The 19,044-nt window shown below is 44.7% G+C and overlaps 1 protein-coding gene across 1 annotated transcript in view; it reads left to right on the forward strand.

The window, feature by feature from the left end:
- bsk (mitogen-activated protein kinase dJNK) overlaps positions 1-19,044 on the forward strand; it is a 68,045-nt gene that overhangs the window by 2,982 nt on the left and 46,019 nt on the right. Inside the window, exons 2-4 of the mRNA XM_077647648.1 lie at positions 8,889-9,084; positions 10,233-10,362; positions 12,990-13,048. Of these exons, the coding sequence (XP_077503774.1) occupies positions 8,969-9,084; positions 10,233-10,362; positions 12,990-13,048 (305 nt within the window). The 5' untranslated portion in view covers positions 8,889-8,968. The remainder of the gene's footprint in view (positions 1-8,888; positions 9,085-10,232; positions 10,363-12,989; positions 13,049-19,044) is intronic.

Here is a 19,044-nt window from a genome sequence, read left to right on the forward strand (position 1 = left end):
AGAAAGCAGAGAACAGGCATTTTCCTAAAAATGCTTGCATGAAAGCTAGTTCATAGTGAGGATAAAAATGAATCAAGGGCCTTTAGTTGGCATTTTTCTTTTCAACTGAGTTTGCACAGGGATGTAGTATGTGCCATTTGGGATGACTAGTGTAATGGGAGCTAAAAGCAGCTTGAAAATCATTGTGGCAGAACTTTGCATTTTTACAGGAGCAATCAGAGTGGATCCCTTATAGGACTACAAACACCACGTTTCTGCTTGAGTGTTTTCTTCTTTCAAATGATGCATTAGATATTAATATACTTGGATCACTGCGTGACATTCCCCTACGACTGCTAAATAATTTATAATTGAACTTCTTCTTGACATGGTTTCGGTTTCATCAGTCGAAAGTTGTTTGTGACGTATAGTTGACCTTTAGGTCACATGGGGCATGAAAAAAAACTGCTATATAACTGCTGATATGTCGTTTGTCGTTATTCCAGCTTTTAAAGCAGGCTTGTTTTTGTGTTGTAGTGAATTAAAACAATGTATCAGCATTTATATTGAAGGTTTTCCATGCCTCATGTGACCTAAAGGACAACTATACGTCACAAACAACTTTTGATTGATTAAACCGAAAGAGTATGAGAGAAAAAATTCATTTATGAATTATTTAGTGGTTGCAGGCAAATACCACGCAGTGATCCATGTGTTCTAATGTCTAACTCATCATTTGAAAGAAAAAAACCTGCAACTAAAATTACATGTCTATAGTCCTTTAAAGGGACACTGAGGAGAAATCTAAGTTGGCTTGTATCGATAGAATACCAGCTCCTGATCACAAAAACTCCGCTCTTACTGAAAACAAAGCTCTTGTAAGGTAGAAAATAGCAAGAACGAAAATACAGGTATCGCCGCCATAAGCCAATCTCGCAAGTACAAGCGTGGTGATGTCATAGGACAAGAAACGCCACCTTGGAGGAATTTTTCTTCCTACATGGGGCCGCGAATCTCTGAGGCTGACAAAGGAAGGTTGCGCGGTTCAATATTGAAGTAAGTTTTGTTTTAAAACCGATAGTGCACTTTTATCAGACAAGGAAGGCAGACAAAAGACAACCTGAATGTTGGAAGCAAAGAAAACCGATGCTTGGCGGCGCCACAGGCGGCCAGGAGAGTTTCAATTTGTTACGGCGCTTCGAGGTCGTATGTGCTTTGCGTGCCCCGTGGGTTTGTTTTTGATGCGCCTCGATTTACAAGCGCCGAACAGCAGAGGAACTCCAAGTGCCGCTTCAAGTGCTAGTTAACCTTTGAAGGAGCCTGTTAAGGCTTGTCAGATGATCGCCACGGTCGATGAAAAACTATGATGGCACGATGGTCGGTGATCGTACAAGGCAGCACTTGTGTATTCGCACGCTCGCCTGGTGAAACATTCCCGGCTGTGACAGTCAACTTCAAACTACTTAACGAAATCGTTTATTAGGGACGGGCGACAAGGTACAAGGCAGTTCAGAAAAATTGCTGATGGCCTAGCTCTTTTAGGCCAGGATATACGTAGCGAAAGCACGGAGATTTCTGCATCGGAAGAGTGCATTCACTAGGTCCTTTATTGATGGTTATGCAAAGAGCTGTCGTGGCGAAGTGCTAGCGTCTCTGCCTCAAATGCCAAAAGACCTGGTTCGATTCCGAGCCTCGGCACAGGATTTTTTTTTATTCAGTGAGTGGGCGGGGGGTTTGAGTGGCTCCCATAGATACCGCCACCGAATACGTTGGTTAGCGGTTAAGCGCAGGCTTTGTTAATGCGCGTTTATGCTCCGGTGTAACGCGCGTGCGCGCGCTGCACGGCGACGTCACGTCGGCCAAAGCGAGACCTTCTGTACTCCAACTGCGCTTGACCGCCGACGCGTTCGGCGGCTTCGGCGCACTGTGACCGCACTGGCGGAGGCTTGGAGCATGTCTCTATTTCGTGTTGAGTGCGCCAGCCGCCGCCGGCCCGGCGAGACTGATTCGGCTCCGCGGCGAGGTGCGTGTTGTGACGTAATTATATAGCTTCGGCAGTTGGGCGGAGCTGTTTTTTTCGAGCTCTCGGCTAATTTAATCCATTCACAGTACACATCTGAAGGTACATGCGAGTGGGCGAGAGAGCCTGATCCAATGGACCCGTTGGATCTAGCCGAAGCCGTTGAAGCTTCGTGCGTCGGTTTTAGTTTCAAGCCGCCAACTTTAAACGTGACCGCCCTTGAGCACCCATCTGTTTTTTGTGGCAAAAATAAATAAATAACTTGGCCCTTGCAACCGTGGGAGACCTCGACGCTGCCTGCTGCACCATGCAACCGCGCCGTTCAAGGAATCACAATCTGTTGGCCCCAAAGCCCCGGCCAGTCTCTGATGGGCGCAACGCGCCGACCTTGTCCTGGCCCCTCGCGACTCCCCGCACTGGGGTTATGATATTTAGTTCGCAATGGCTGCTCACGGCGGAAGGGGGAAACGACCCGCCAGCGCCTAACCTAACCGTGCTCCCTCAAAAGCATCGGGCAGATGAGATTAAGAAGTTTGCAGGCATAGGTTGGGCGCAGCTGGCAAAGGACAGGGTTAATTGGAGAGACATGGGAGAGGCCTTTGCCCTGCAGTGGGTGTAATTAGGCTGGTGTTGATGATGAGAACGCATAAAAATGTCAACTGTTTTTTGTTACGTGTGCTGAAACTAAGTTATGGCACAGTTATGCTTTCTGGCATTAAGTTATCAACATTTTAGGCCTTTCAGAAGTGTTTGAGTCTATGTGATTGATCGTCACCTGTGTTTGGATGCTTGTGCAGTGTCAAAGACTGTTCACTGTGCATTCAAAATTGAGATTAGATAGCTGTATAAAGAATAGCAGGATTGATTATTTGGGAAGTTTATACTGTTTTTTACATATAACACTTCAACCGCGAATAAAAGGGCATACAGCATGCTAGTGTAACTTGCCCGTTTGTTACAATCTTGAGCCTATGTGGTAGAGAGCAGTATGTTAACATTTAATAAGACATAGAAATGCTTCATAAACAGAGCAAACTTCTCAGGCCATTTGAGATGTTGTTCTGCCTCTCTAATATCAGCTTCTGCTTGGCACTTGGCTTTCTTTTTGATGGAAGGATGCCAACCAGTCTGTTAAAGTGCTGGCACTGTGATGTGTTCTGCATTGGCACAAAAATTGGCACAATGACTTGTTATTGGCACAGTTACTTGTTAATTGCATTTTTCAGTCGCGTGGTTTATTGCAGTGCAGTGCATAATCTACTGCAATCCTCCCTCTGCCTGAAGGTGCCTGGCTTGCACTTCCACTTATCATGGCACAAGCTTAGTTGGGTCGTGGTGGCACACTGTGCTACATTAAAATACTGTAATAACTGCACCAATTAGTAACAGGTAACATAACTTGCATAAAGCACCACTAACCTCAAGGAGGCTTTGTAATTAGTGATGTGTAGAAAGAGGAGGAGCTTATATTGGATGCATATTCAGCATTCAGGTCGTCTCATTTGGGTGACGCCAGCCAGGCATGTGATGGGGGGCATAATTCCGTTGTCTCAACGCTGCTACCCCAACTTCCTGTTTCGTCTCTTATCTCATCTGACGGCTTCGAAATGGTGATTCTGGCTTAAAAACATCTCAAAATGAAACCTGAAAGGCAACACACACCCAGTGGGGACAGTAAATGATCTGCATGCCGATATTTCTTTGTGTTTAAAAGGGTGAAAGAAAAATTTGTCTTGAACAAGGAGATTAGAACTGCTGTCTAAAGCATTAAAAAATGCAATGCTAATCCTTTGCATCACAGAACTGATTTGAATGAATGCCTTTTTGTTATTACCTGTTTTCATAAAATTGATCAAATTAGCCACTAGGTGGTGCTGCTTAACTGGAAGCTGTAGGGTGCCTCATTGCAGTGTTCCTATAGAAGGGTGGCGACACCCATTGTTTGATCGCGAGATGTCATTTTGCTTCACAAGGATTGCACTGACGCCTGCAATAGGGAGAAAACTTGTAAAACTTAATATGAAATAAGATTTCAATGTCTGGAAGCAGTATGGGACGCTCATGTGTTATAGATGGGAAGATGCTGATTTCTGCAAAAATATTTTGATGTGGCTAACTGGCGGAGATGTCACCACCCTCCTAAAGGAATGTTGTGTCGTGGCGCCCTAGAAAGCTGGAGAGCTGTGCCATAGAGATAATAGATTTGCGCGATAGAGTAGGGTTAGTTTTTGGGTTCTGTTTTTCTCTGAATTTGAGGGGCGAAAATTGGAAGTTATATTTTGAGCGTAAAATTTATAGCATACTAGGTTTCCAGGAAATCTTTTCACAATTTGTGCCTTCTTTTTTCTTTTTTGTGGGGATGGGGGTATTTTCGCCATTGAAAATAGATACCTATTAGTACTACTACTGCATATAAAATGCTTGTCATTTTTTTTTTTTTCGGGGGGCATCTGTAAACATCAAGAAATAGTTAACCCAATCAGACGTTTTTTGCTTGCTCAGATATTGGTCTCTTGTACTTTACCATCCCATGACATCCGATCTCTTCTACACCTGCCTGCCTTTGCATGTACTACGCTACAAAAATATTCTTTCAGCATCCCAGTGCCATTTGAAATAGACAATATTGTTTAAAAATGCAAAGGTGTCAATAAAACTACAGGCCAGTACCTTTGTCCTGGTGGCTGGCCTTTAGCAGGTACCATCAGCAACGAATGAAACATGAACAAGAGAACTGAAATGCCAACACAAAAACATACTAGCTCTTGGAGAGGAAATACAAGTCTTTGATTAACACTTCTAAAGGTCAGTCTTTGTGCCTTTAAGTGAAATTAACCTGCGCAGGTACTCATCCTCCCCTGTCTATGATCTTCTCATTTTGCTGTCTGTGTTTCACTTGCCTTGTTCGCATTTCATTTACTGCTGCTAGTACAGCCTTTGTACAAAGTAAAGAGCCCAAGGGGTTTCTTTTCAGGGTATGATGCATGGCACATTATGCATACCCAGCATTCAAAACCTCTTGAAAATAAGATAAACTTTCGTCCTTGCCCCTCCAAAACTTGGGACTTCCATGGATGCCACAAGAGTTTTACTACGCGGCTCAGAAGTGAATCCCCTTGGGCTCTTAACTTTTGACAGCAGCTGTGTTTCTCAAATTTATGCTGAAGTGAGCTAGGCTGTGGATAATAAGTGTTAAAGAAGTAGTAAATTTCCCTCCAAGTAAAGGAGTACAGACACAAAATTTCTAACGCAAACAAACGATATGATTTGTTTCATGGGCTTAAGGAGATGCCTTCTAGCAAGTTTCAGTCGCAAGCGTTGAGTGGAACATAATTTACTATGATTTTGAACGTTGTTTGAGCATCCGCTCGGCATTTCCACATGCATCGGGTGACATCAAGGTGTACTTGCCCCATTTATTGTGGCGTCGCAAAACCCAGTGGCTGTTTAAAGGAACAACCAATGCTTGCCGGCGATGCCGACAAGCAATCATTTGTAATCAATTATTAACACCGTGTACTGGTGTTTTGAGATCATTTTCATGATTTCTGGGCCCATAGGACTCTTTGAAAGCAAGCAAATGGACACCCAAAAACTTCGTCTGTGCCTCTTAAAACACCGCTCTAAAACAGATTCAAGATATCGACTGGTTTCCGTGTGTACTTCAAGCTTTTGCACTGGAAAGCTGGATTTTCTTGTAGGCACCTCTTTAGGTAGAAATTAGGTTTAATCTTATTTTAATGAAGTGTGGGGAGGAGAGGAATTCGGTAATAGAGAGTTTTAGATTAGGGGAACCCAGTGCTTGAGGTTCCCAAAGAAATAGCGGGCCGCAGTACTGTGGTCGTGTGCAGTGGTGGCTTTTAGAATAGGAGTTTTCCGTACACAGTGGAGCCAGGCTTGCATTCATTGATTGGAGCTCCATTACAGCTAAAAAGTTTGTTATCCCCTTAGAGGCTCATGATGGCCTCAGCTCGTCCTGGGTGATCGCCACTTTTTTGCTTATGACGAAAACACCTCATTATGGGTGCTTTGCTGCCTTCTAAATGGTTTTGTGGTGTTTTTTACATTTACAACATAGGTGGCAGCACCCGTTCTTTCATCGCACTTTTATTGAGTGAGAGTTTTCACATTAGATGGCAGAAGGCATTCCTTGTATGTTGAGGCTCACTGTGTTAGCATAAGATTTTCCTATGCTTACAAACAACATGGCATCATCTGTACGGCATTATAGTACGGAAAAGTGTTATCCGTCGGATGATGATACGCAAGTGATGAGGATGTTGACTTCGGGTATTATTTTTAAAGTGAAAAAGATAGTGAGCAAGAACATTCTCAAGAAAATGAGGATGTGGTGTAGGTGGTGTGAGAAGGTCATGGGCAGAGTGCCGTGGTTTGAGTACTAACACATTGTTAGTAGTCTCCATTGATTTGGAGGGAATTGATGAACAAATAGCGCATTTTGTGTACCGCTATTCAAAACCAACCCTTTCTTTCTGAGGTTCTAAGTATGGAAAATACACCATGGCTATTAAAACAATATTCTCTGCCTTAAAATGTTATTACAGATTTTTTTAGTGTTTTAAACATGTTATTGAAGCATTTTCACATCGTAAAAAAGATGAGCCATTCTGGTAGCTTTTTGTTTTTAATGAGCGCTTAAGGGGTCAAAAAGTGATCGTAAACATATAGATATGCTGTTTTTGAATATACATTGGTGCTTTTATGCTGCACATAGTGCACTTTTAATAACCTAAACAAATGCAACAAACAAGGAATGTCTTCGATCCTTTTTGACTTGTATGCCATGTGCAGAACTATTTAATTTGCTGTTTTTTTCATCGGCGTGAATGGAAAGTCGACTGAAAATAAAAAGCAATGTATTACCAAAACATCACACATTGTGACCTTTTTGGATCCGGAAGCATTAACTGGTTGAACCTCATGTGCTTTCTGACTGCTTTCTGACGTCTGATCTCCATGGCAACCTAAGCCTAGCAGCTGTTCAAATCCAGGAGCAGTCACAAAATTTGTCGTGTTTTATCACCAGAATTTTGTGGTGCGGACATCATCACATAAAGTCAAAGCTTTGTACGTGTTTAGTTTGTCACAAAGGTGAGACAGGGTGTAGTGGCGATGGCGAATCGGTGGTGACGAGCACGGCCCCCACTTCAACGGATGCTGCCATGGTCTCCAATGTAAAGTGGCTTTGGGGTGTATGCAGTTTTGAAAAAAATTGTCTTTGCCTCTAATGCAAACCCAATACGGAAGGTGTGCCTTGGGTTTTCTGCATGCACATTATGACACTCCAAACTTCCTGGGGCCCCATAATCTGAAACTCTCTAATATCAGTTTTAACCCGAAAATGAAATGCCCCAATCATTTATAGTTTAGTTGGTGCCCCTGAGTACATAGTTCATATTTGTGACTTTCCTGCTTGTGTGTGCTTTCATTTTTGAGAAGGCAAGTTGCAGTGTTCAAGGAGCAGCTTTGTCGTTATGCACGTTGCTGAGCTTTACGAGTACCTTGTTGAAAATGATTAGTGTTAGTGACAAATATGACTGACTGCCTTGTGTGTGTCATAATATGTCATTTATGGTGCTAACTGCAATAAAATGCACGTGTATGTGTGTATGTGTTGCTTGTGTGTATGTGCTGCCTGCATAAATTGGAATGCTTACATTGGGGCTTGTGGCTTCTATTGAGAATGGTGTTACTTCAAGAGGACTTCACACCACCATCTCCAATGGTGAATTGCTTAGTGCACTAGCTTGAGGTTTTGCTTGAGGTCTTGAGGCTTAAAGGACATGAGAGTTCAGACAGTTGCAGATGATGACTGTGCAAAGCTTGTATTGCCCAGACTATGGCATACCGGATAAGAATAGGATGCGTGCCATCCTCTATGCGCTTCGAAGCCTGTGAGGTGATACGGTCTATTGGGAGCTATGCCCTGCACAATATATCAATGTATATTGATGGTAGAAGGGAAATATCTTGCCATGCTTGCTTTTCTTGATGGTGCAGGGCAGCTTCTTTACTTCTGATTGCATTGAAAAAACAAAATTGATTTATACATTGTCCATTTGCTTCCAAAATGGGCTGGTCAGTTACCTAGACCACATGCACTTCGTTTCATGCATATTTTTAAAATTGGACTTATCACACGGGATGTGCCTTCATTGAAGGCCCTTTGTTTTGTGTTTTTACCCATGCACTCAATTCACTAGTGACATTGTCTATGACATGGTTTAGAAATTCTACCCTGGTAGGCTAGGTTTAAAGGACTTATTTTTTTTTTTTATGCAAAAGATATATCTGGCTCAACATGTTTAGCTGAAGTGTTAGCTGATATCTTGAGCTGCTGTTTAAGTCATTTAGCCAGAGTGATGAAAATGATGTAATCTGTCATTGTTCCTAATTGCATTTCAAGGAGTTTTGTTTACTTCTGTGTCTTATAAACAAATGAGCTGTGGGGCATGATGCAGCTGTCTTGTATATTATTTCATTCAGTATATAGTGGCAATGGGGCCGCCGCGGTGGCTCAGTGGTTGAACTGGAAGACGCGGGTTCGATCTTGGCTGCGGCGGTCGCATTTTGATGGAGGTGAAATGCTAGAGGGTCGTGTGCTGTGTGATTTCAGTGCACGTTTAGAAACCCCAGGTGGTTGATATTACCTGAAGCCCTCCACTACGGCGTCCCTCATGGCCCGAGTAACTTTGGGACGTTAAGCCCGAAAAAAAACGTGATAATTAAAAGTTAGTGTCGGGAGCCTTTAATCTCAATGTATTATTTATGCTGTTTGTGTATGCCATTTGCACCGAATTTCACTTACCTTGTTTAAAGTGTGAATAATGTGAGTGAACAATTAGTGCTGCCTTTTTTTTTCTTGCAGGGGAACCCCCATAGGTGGTAGTCATGGCGCTGGGTTGGTGGCGGTAGGAGACATTGGGCTCTGGCTGCCATCTGTGCGCCATGTCCAAGCACTCGAGCCTGTTTTACACTTTCGAAGTGGGTGACACAAAGTTTACCATCCTGCGGAGGTACCAGAACCTGAAGTCCATCGGCTCTGGGGCCCAGGGCATAGTTTGGTGAGCTTCTGTGTGCAGCATGTGATTTCAAGGCATCGCTTGGCATACTGATAAGACTTGAGTGCTTTGTGTCTTGTTATTAACCCTAGCTTTCTTCTTAGAAAAATTTCCCTTATAAATTTCTTACACTTCTAAAGGTTTTTGAAAAAGGAGGTATTTTAAGCAAGCTGTGATATTTAACACATTTAGCGTATTTTAGCCAAAAGAAAAAGCTCCATATAACCCTCTGTGGCAGCTACTATGGCTATTGCTTATGTGCCATGAAGCTAACATAATTATTTCAGTGCTGAAGGCACATACTGGCATTAAATATTTTGTGCATCTTGTAACAAATGTGTGCAGCAAATGTATGTTGATCTGATAACAGCTAATATTTAATGTCAGCACTTCTCAACCTAAATTTCAAGGTGTTCTAATGCGGAGTGAACGCATTAATTCTGAGTACTTCTGGACTTAGTGAAGTTGCATGAAGCAGCTTAAGAACTGTCTGGCATTAAGAGCTGCTTGTTGTATAGGCAGGAAATGGAGGGAGGTGCGCTTTATTTGATTGCTATCTCAGTCCTTCTGTGTCGGTGACACCATGAGCAGCTGCACCTGTGTGCTAGCACTAAATTTTGTGTTGTGTACTACCAGTACAGCTCGCGTACATCAAAGCATTTCTGTGGTGAGGCGTAGCTTAGTTTATTGATGCATTCCGGATGTAACTCGGTGCTTAAACTTCAGGATCGCAGTTTTGAAGTTTATGGCTATATTGAACTTTCGGTGTGCTTCAGGTCGTTTTTATTCCTAAGTGTACTGGTGCAATTTTTTTTTTCATGAAAAACTGAAAGCAGTCATATTGATTGCTTTGTTTACTAGAAAGTAAATTGTTGCATTGGTCTTCGAATTTTAATGCTTTTAATATTACAGGAATAGTTTCTTGAGGTGCTGTGATGACTTCTATTGTCTATCTGCTGGCAGCTAAAATCTACATTTTGTTATTTAACCTCTTAAGTCATTGCCACAGAGTCCCAACTTCACATAACCATTTTGTGAAACGTTGGATAAACAATCCCTGAGATCAGTTTTGTTGCATGTTTATTATGCTTTGCTGCCAGTTTTGCTTTTTATTGAAGCTTGTGATTCATTTTACATTGTTGCTATTCCAGTGCGGCCTATGACTCAGTGACTGGTCAGAATGTGGCTATCAAGAAGCTCAGCCGTCCTTTCCAAAATGTGACCCACGCCAAACGAGCATATCGCGAATTCAAGCTTATGAAACTGGTCAATCACAAAAATGTGAGTATTTGGTTCTTTCCTGAGGTTCTGTATATTTTTGACTAAGGTAGCACATTTCCTTGTACTATCATTACTACTGTTCAGGAGTTATTAATGAAGGAAAATTGTTTTGGGCAACCACAAACCATCATTAGTACCTCTGGTTTAAACAGCTGCAATTGGGAGTTTGTCAATACTCATGAAATATACTGATGAACTCGGGGTCTGAAGTTCATGGTAGCATATTTATTTGTTTGTTTAAGTGGGGACACAGGTTTCAGAGGTGAAATTTTAAAATTTTTCCACGTAGAGCAATGAAATTTGGCATGCTTATTGGAACGTCCATTGAATGCTTAAGTACAAAATTTCACTGAAATCCTTAAATAGCTTTCGCAGTTTTTTTATATGCTTCATCGCCTTATCAAACTTGCAGAAAGCCTGGCGTGAGAACAATAGTACAGTAAAACCTCATTGATATGTTCTCAGTTCATGCGATTTCCCGGTTCATACGTTGAAAATTGCGGCCACTAGAAATGTCCCATGGAGTGCACCATATTTCTCCCGGTTAATGCGTTCCTGGATAACACGATTTCCCAGCTACTACGTTTAAAATTTTGACAAATTGTGGTCGTATCATATGTATTGCCATCTGCACTTACAAACATAGTACATACAAAAGTGGGCCGAACATGAGGGCACACGACATAAAAAGGTGGAATGCAGCGCTAGTCACCTGCTGCAGTGGCTTCTCTGCAGTGCGTAAGTACAAAACGGTGAAGCACCACCATCACCAAGAAGAAGAAAAATAAAAACTACCACTAGCATTCAATAGAGCCATTTTTGCGGGGACGTGACATGAAGAGGAGAAATGCTGAAGTTTCTTTGCGGTGCACAAAAGCAATGAGGCGAAGCATCTGTGAACTACACCGGTGTGCTTCCATACAAGCGGGCCGGGTCTGGGGAGCTCACCATAAAAAGCAGAAATGTTGTGACAGTCAGCTGCTGCGGTGCCTTCCCCGCAGTATTTACATGCAAAGGGTGAAGCGTTTGAAATTGACGAGGAAGAGAGTTGGTAACTTTCGCCATTGCCATCGATGGACCAGATGCATTGCGAAGTTCCTGCTGTGCTTAAGACAGCGCAAACGCGGGCTGAATTCTGCGAGCGCTAGGAAAGGATTTGTTCAGATCTTGTGCCAAGAAATGCTAATTGACATTTTTATGAACTGAAATAGTTAAAAATATTTTTGTACCTCTTGCAACAGTTACATTTTTCAAAATTAGGTGATTAGGATCCATACGTTTTCTGGGATAATACCTTTTTTTTTCCTGCAATTTTTAAAAAATGTATTGAGAAGGTTTCACTGTACACAGGAGGAGTCTGCAGTCACTCTGCAGTCAGTTGTACCCAAGATATGGTTGATGCAGTGACATTCTCCAAATATTTTTCAGAGCCTGATATTTTTCTGCACCGAATGGTATATCCATGCTTGCCTAATGCTCATTATTGTAATGTTAAATTATTGATGGATTAAAAAAATGAAATAATTCAAAAATATAGGAACGTCTTCGTGTAAAGAATTTATCAAGAAACACAATGCAACAAACCGCATGAAAATGTCAGGTCAAAAACACTTGAGTAAAGTGGCATTTTCATGGAGATTTCATCCAGTTTTTTGCTATTTACGGTCACAGAACCATTTTTTAAGTCACTTCCGGACTGTTTCCGGGAAAATTTTTTGGATATAATTAAGACTATAGATAGAAATCTGGTGTTTTCTAAAATTCAAAATTTTGTAGTTTTTTTTTATTTGACAGCCATGTCCTCTCTGAAGAGAAAGAACTTGGCGACTCATAAGACTAGTGTAGGCACGAATCATAATATTGCTTCCTTCCTTCAGCGCAGCATGGCACGTTAACGCACAAATTGTGTTTTAAGCTGCCTAGGTGTGTCGTTGGTTACGGTGCTCGGCTGCTGACCTGAAAGACCTGGGAGAGTTGGATCCTGTCCGCGGCGGTTGCATTTCGATGGAGGCGAAATGTAGAGGCCCATGTACTGAGCGATGTCAGTGCACGGTAAAGAACCCTAGGTGGGCGAAATTATGCGGAGCCCTCCACTATGGTGCCCATCATAGTCTGAGACGCTTTGGGACGTTAAACTTCATAAAACCAAACAAAATGTGTTTTGGATAGGCTTTTCAGGGCAGTGTCTGGCTTTGCAAATTATTTGTGCTGTGAAAGAAACTTGCATGCATTGTTCCTGTTTTAAATTTGCCAAATCTAGCCAGTTGTTTTCCTTATTAAAGTGGTAGGTAATGTCTTCAGGTCTGTTGTATGGCATAACTAATAGGCATATCGGAAACCTACCAGAATACTTGCTAAACATAATGCTGGTGTTGCACTTGCAGATGGCATTTCACTGTGTGCCATGTATGGTTAAATTTTGAACTTGAAGTGTGGATTCATACATTTGTATCTTTTGAAGTGTTGATAGGTGCAATGGACATCTGGCTACTAGATTTTTTTTTTTTGCGACTCTTAACTGGTCGTGTTGCAGCTGTATGGGCCATCAAGCTTTTGCAGATAACTCACTGAAAGGCGTAGTATAGTGGAAAGAGCTTGCAAGACGACGGGTAGCTTTTCTTTTACAGATTATTGGCCTGCTGAATGCCTTCACCCCGCAGAAAACACTGGAGGAGTTCCAAGATGTGTGAGTACTTACTTGCCCGAACATTGTGCTGATACAGTATCCACATTTAAAGCTGGGACTGCTTACAAATATCAGGAACGATTCATATTAAAATTTTTTTGCTTGCCCTCTGCACTAACAATAACCCAAAAAAAGTGTGGTGCATGTTTGCTGCCGTTGCAGAATTTGGTTGTGGCTTTCATCTGTATGATGGTGGCTTCACTTTACTACACTAAAGTAAAGCTTCCATTCACAGAGATAGTGGGCACAGAGCATATTGAGAGCTGTTGGCTGTGGCTGCATTAAACCCCATTAGAGTAGAATCTTGGTTATATGAGTCTTGTGAGGTTGCAAAATAATATTTGTATCATTAAAATGTGAAAAAAATCTGGATGCAGAAGCATGGGCAATCTATTCATGCAGATCTGTTCACTGATGACGGTACAGTAGAATCTTGATATGGTCCCGGTTGATAGTAGGATGATGCGAATTCGTAAAATTTCCTGGCCAAGATTTCTGATGTTCCGAACGTACTCCCGCGTCATTACGGAGAATACGAATGCATGAGTCGTGACCACTTCCTCGAGCACTAAGCGCTGCCTGCACATCACCGACTCTGCAGTTGCCAGTCGCGATTCATGCACTGTGGGAACAGTGAGTTGCAGTGCGCAGCCTGCACATCACTGCCGTCGCGAGTAAGCGTGGGTGTGTTGCCCGTGCGTCGCAATCTCCATTCGTGCTGTGCGCACCGTGAAGTGCAGGCAGGGCTTTATTTTTCTAATTGATTTTATGGCGCACCCTAACTAATGTAGACACTGCAAGTAGTGAGCTATGGCCACATGGCCATAAATACTTCCAGTCAGCCATCAACCGATCTGCATGAATGCCTTTTCCATGCTTCTGCACTTGGATTTTGTTCGTTTTGGATGATACGAAATTTCGGATCGTACGAACATTTTCATGACCCCGGGAGATTTGTATTTAGATTCTACTGTGATTATTTATGGCCGCATTCTACTACTCACTGTTCGCGGTGCGTACTGCACGACTGGGCAGTGCTTAGTCCTCGATGGTGTGGCTGCGACGCGCATGTTCGTGTATTGGCGTGGGAGAGCGTTGAGAACACCGGAAAATCTGCACGTTGTACACAGTGCATCTCGGCCAGGGAATTTGATGGCTTTGTATCAGCCGTGATCCTATTATCGGGGGTCCTACTGTAGTGGCATTGTCTGTTGCCGTTTTTCCAGTGGAAGCATTTGCTCCCCTTATTGACCTAGCCTTACCCCTGTGGATTCCGTTGCGAATGATTTAATTTGTTGTGATAAGTTTGAAGTGCTAATTGGGTTATTGTCTGTGAACAAAGAAGCAAGAATCTTCCTTGAAATGCATTACAGTTCGAAAGCTACAGGTGTGGACTGAAGGAGAAAAAAGCTAAGTGGCAGCACCACCTAGCCGAGCCCGGTGAAAGCTGAAAATCTACACGCGCATGCACGCCCCAAACCAGCTCCCATTTTTCCACTTGCCTTGTCTTCTGCTAGTGTTGTTGTGACGCTTATGGTGATTATGATTAGATGGTTGCGTTCTTTGTAGCAAGTGGTCATTTCGAAATGCTCAGACTGCTACCTTGATACGACGAGCTTGCGGGGGAAGCGCCGCCATTAAGCTGCTTCGTCTGAGACAGCTGTAGACATGTTTCAGCTGCAAGGGGCCCGTGTGTTTTGAACTTTTGTTGCCTCTGGCACTCAGTTACTTCTTGCTATGCACTAAGCTTACTTGAAACACTCAACGTATGCAGGTTCCTTTGCTGCTGCTGTACTGGAACCTCTCCTAGTTGCCGAGCTTAAAATAAGCGAAAACAGCGGGAGCTAGCAACAAAAATTTAGGGATTCTGCTCCCGAAGGTGCTGGTTGCTGCTGCTTTGTCGCAGTGTTTATGTGACAAAACATGCCAAAAACAACTGATATAGTAAAGATTTTTGGTGATCCGAGCTACTTTACTATATAGGGGTTCTACAATAGAGGGGTTCTACGTGAGCGCTGAGAGGCACTCTTCTATCTCCACACTTGCTGGAAGCACGACCACTTCAACTTCGTGGGAGTTTACGGCGCCTTCTCGTTCACTATAACTGAGTAGTGGGGCCGAAGTTCTTCATTGTATCTGGGGCGAACTGCCATTGCCCTAATGCATTTTTTGGTGGTAGCATCCTACTCGTTCGTAATAAGGGAGCATTCGTTACATCTGCGGCAGTTATAAATGGGCTCGACTGTATATTGTACAGTCGAGCCCACTTATAACGAACCTGACGGTCACGCGGATTCCGTTCGTTATATCCGATGCTCATAGTAAGTGGACTCTTCACATAACAGCCAAAAATATTGAGTCCACCAAAAGTGGCATTTTGTTCTTTAAAAAAAACTGCGTTATGAAAGTCTATTTGTTCAAAGAGGGCCCTATTGTGGCTCTTTCCAGGCTCTGCAGAGTGGTCACGTACGCCTCGCAGAGGCCCTTGCTGCAAACTACTTTAGAGACAGCATATAACTAATCGTGGCCACTGGGTGAAGAGTCCATGGCAACTGGTGGCAGATCGGCCACATTAATCAGATTCCTAGCGTTAAAGCAGTGCTTCTACTTGCCGTTCAATGGCTTCGTCAGAGTACACGGCTTTGCGATGCTGCGGCCCACAGGAGCGTTGTCATCAAAGGAAACATTGGCTAGCTATGCATCAATGACGCGCTGCCACAAATGTACTTGCGTCTGATCACGTGTGTTTTCGAGAGTTTTGTCAACCCTTGCAAAGACGAAAGTAGCGCAACGCTCGTTTTATGGAATATGTCAGCTGCTCTGTCTGCTGTCTAACGCTACCTGCAAGTGGTAGCAGCGTAAAAGTCGGAACAGACTAGGCACGTGACACATACCACGTGACCATCATGGCCAGAAAGACATTCGAACCTCTCGAATCACTGCTCTTAGTTGATGCACGACCATGGGCAATAGCTCTGCTTCCGATGATGCTCCTCTCTCGCGCCCACCGCGCTTCTTCCACCTGGGATGCTTGCTCAGGAGGAGGAGAACTTTAATGCCCAGCTTTGCCCAGCCGGTGAACACGCATTAATGCAATGATTTCCCTCGTAGGCCATCGACTCACGCTTGGCCAGCAGTTACCTAGGGTTTCAATGCCGCATTTTTATTGCATTTTTTGGTCGATATGTTCTTTCTGGGGCGGTGTGGCGACTGCTGAAAGACACTCTTTCGATTTTTCGCGCTTGCTAGAAGAGCAACATCTTCAACTTCGGGGGAGTTTATGGCGCCTCCTCGTTCTCTATAACTGAGTGGTGCGGCCAAAGTTGTTCGTTGTATCTGAGATGAATTGCTATTGCTGTAATGCATATTTTGATGGTAGCAACACACTCGTTCGTAATAAGCGAGCGTTCGTTATATCTGCGGCCGTTATAAGTGGGCTTGACTGTACTTCTTTAGCCGCATGCTTCTATGCTGCCCTGTGTGCTAGGGGGTCAGGGCTCCTCAAGCTGTTCTCACAGCTTTTACCTGTCCTCCTCGTAACTTTTTGTTACGGAATAAATTTGATTTGATTCGATTTGAAGTTGCCAATACATAATACAGTCGAACCAACTTATAACGATACCGGTTTTAACAATATATCGGTTAAAACAGTGAAAAGCTGCTGCAACGTCCACTTTTGTATGTTTTCTATGGTAAAATAACCCACTTACTACAATGCCCCCATGCCGCATTATCGGTTATAACATTGAAGTCTGGCTCCTGAGTGCTCGTGCCAAAAGGTGGAATGCGAAATCCTTGAAAAGAGAGAGAGAAAAAAAAAAGAAATTCCAGCCTCTGCATCCTCCTCACCGCGTGCACGTACAACAGAACCTTGTTTCCGGCCTTCTCCGCATCGCCAGCCTTGTGCGCCTCTCTCCTGCTGCCCTTCCACCCCTCCAAACACAAATGGGCTGCGCCCATAGCTCTACGCCACGCCACCCTTCGAAACGTGAATGGACCTCGCCAATGCACCGACATCGCTGGTCTGCTCGCTCACCCCTCATTCTGCGCAGACTGCCAACGGATTTGGTTGTTTGTATTAGTTGATTGCGTTGAAGTCGTTTCTGGCCATGTGGTCTCTCCGTCTCGTTTGAATCGTCGCCGAAACGTGTGGGTTTCTCAGTAGGCACAGGCCACTACCCACCGTGGGTTCGAGCTTCGCGCGAGCCAAGGGCCCCGATCAGCCGTCGCCACACGCACCCTGGGGCACCGCTGCGGCGGCGTTCAACCTCTGCAGAGAGGGGAGCGGCTCGCCGCAAGAAACAGGCCTCCAAGTTCACAAAGGAGACGTTTATTGACGCCGTCCTCCAGCGGTACACACACACACTCAACAGTCACCCCGTCCCGGGGCGCGCTCAGAGCAAGGCTCCGGTGCGCGCTCGGGGCAACAAGAGAAATGCGCGCCGCTAGCATGCCGCTGCAGGAGATTGTCCCCGTGGCAGTGCTGTGATGTCTCTCGTGTCGGCCGTTGGGCCGTTTGCGAGAGAGAGTGGGCAGTCAACGCAAGGTGCGCCTGTCAGAGGTCGTTGGTCCCCTGGACAGGCTCGAGCCGCGGCGGATCGAGGACCCACACTGGCGAGCTCGAGTATGAACTGGTCCGAACGGCAGAGGCCGGCCCGGACGAACAGTAACGTACGCACCTTACGCTGTCTCGGAGGGTCCCTCTCTCTCTCTCTGGGCTCCCGCTCGGACAGTCGCGCGCCGCGCGACCACCCCAAACGGGTCGCGAATTCCCGCCAAAAGTCACCAATGGCAAAGGCCCTTGGGAAGCCTGGGGCGGAGCTGCGACCGAATGACAGCGATTAGCCACCAGCCGTCTCTCCGCCGCCCGAGGCAAGAGAAAGGGAAAGAGAGCGACGCGGGATGCCGCGCAGACGGCACGGCGGGAATCTAGCAGTCTTCCCACATCCTCCTCTCCCTAAATGCCCTCCTACCCATCGGCGAAAGCGTGCGGCAAAATAAAAAAAAATAAAAAAATTAATCCATATAAAACTACCACACTTCAGTTCCAGCCATAAACTCAAAAGACAAACAAACAAGAACAGAAAACAAACAACACTTGCATACGTTTCAAGGAGACAAAACTAACTACACTGTACACTGTACACAAGGCCAGCTGACAGGTGGCCTGCAGCCTCATAATGTTCGATGGCGCAGCCCATTGGACCTGTCGGCGGCCAACTCACGCTTTTGCTGCCTTCAGGGTCCCGGTGGACGATTTATTGACGGTGGTCCCATGTCCTCCACAAGGTCATCAGAGTTGAGCATGAGGACGTCGACGACGCTCGACGATCCCGAAGAGGACCCGCACGGGAAAGGGTGCTGTCCTTCCTGTCCCCCTCTCGGCGTTGCCTTTGATCTTGGGAACACGCACATCATCCCAGGCACGCACCGGCACAGAAGCGGACATTCATCAGTGACAACGACCCGCTTGTCGGAATCGTCCCGAGGCGCCGTGGCAGGGGTCAAAGGACACGCAGACGCACTCTTCACGCTCCCCATAGCCACACAAAAAACCATGCCGCGAGACACTCGCTCCTTAACGAGCAAACCACTCCCCAGCCGGAAGGGGAGACTTTCGCCGACCCCTCCGCGAACCAGCCGGTCCCGTGTTCGCGAGGAAGGCCGCACCCGTGGGGTCAGAACGTAAATGAAAAGAAGGCGTGCTGTACAAAAGAAGGCCATCTCTGCGCTACAAGAAAAGTGCAATCGCGAGTAGGCTGAAGTTTACATATGTACAAGTCTGGTTTAAAAAACTGAATGCCAACGCAAATGTATATTACATATGTACAGATCTCAGAACGTTAGAAGAAACAACGAATAAACGAAACAAAAATATGCTACAGACTGACTAAAACAAACAAACGACTAAATAACTGCACAAGGCTGGAACTGAGCATGCGGCAAACAAACAAAAAAAAGAAACCGCCGTGCTTCACCTGGGGTAGGGCCCGACG

The sequence above is a fragment of the Amblyomma americanum genome, chromosome 1, assembly GCF_052857255.1.
Source record: "Amblyomma americanum isolate KBUSLIRL-KWMA chromosome 1, ASM5285725v1, whole genome shotgun sequence".
NCBI lineage: Eukaryota > Metazoa > Arthropoda > Arachnida > Ixodida > Ixodidae > Amblyomma > Amblyomma americanum.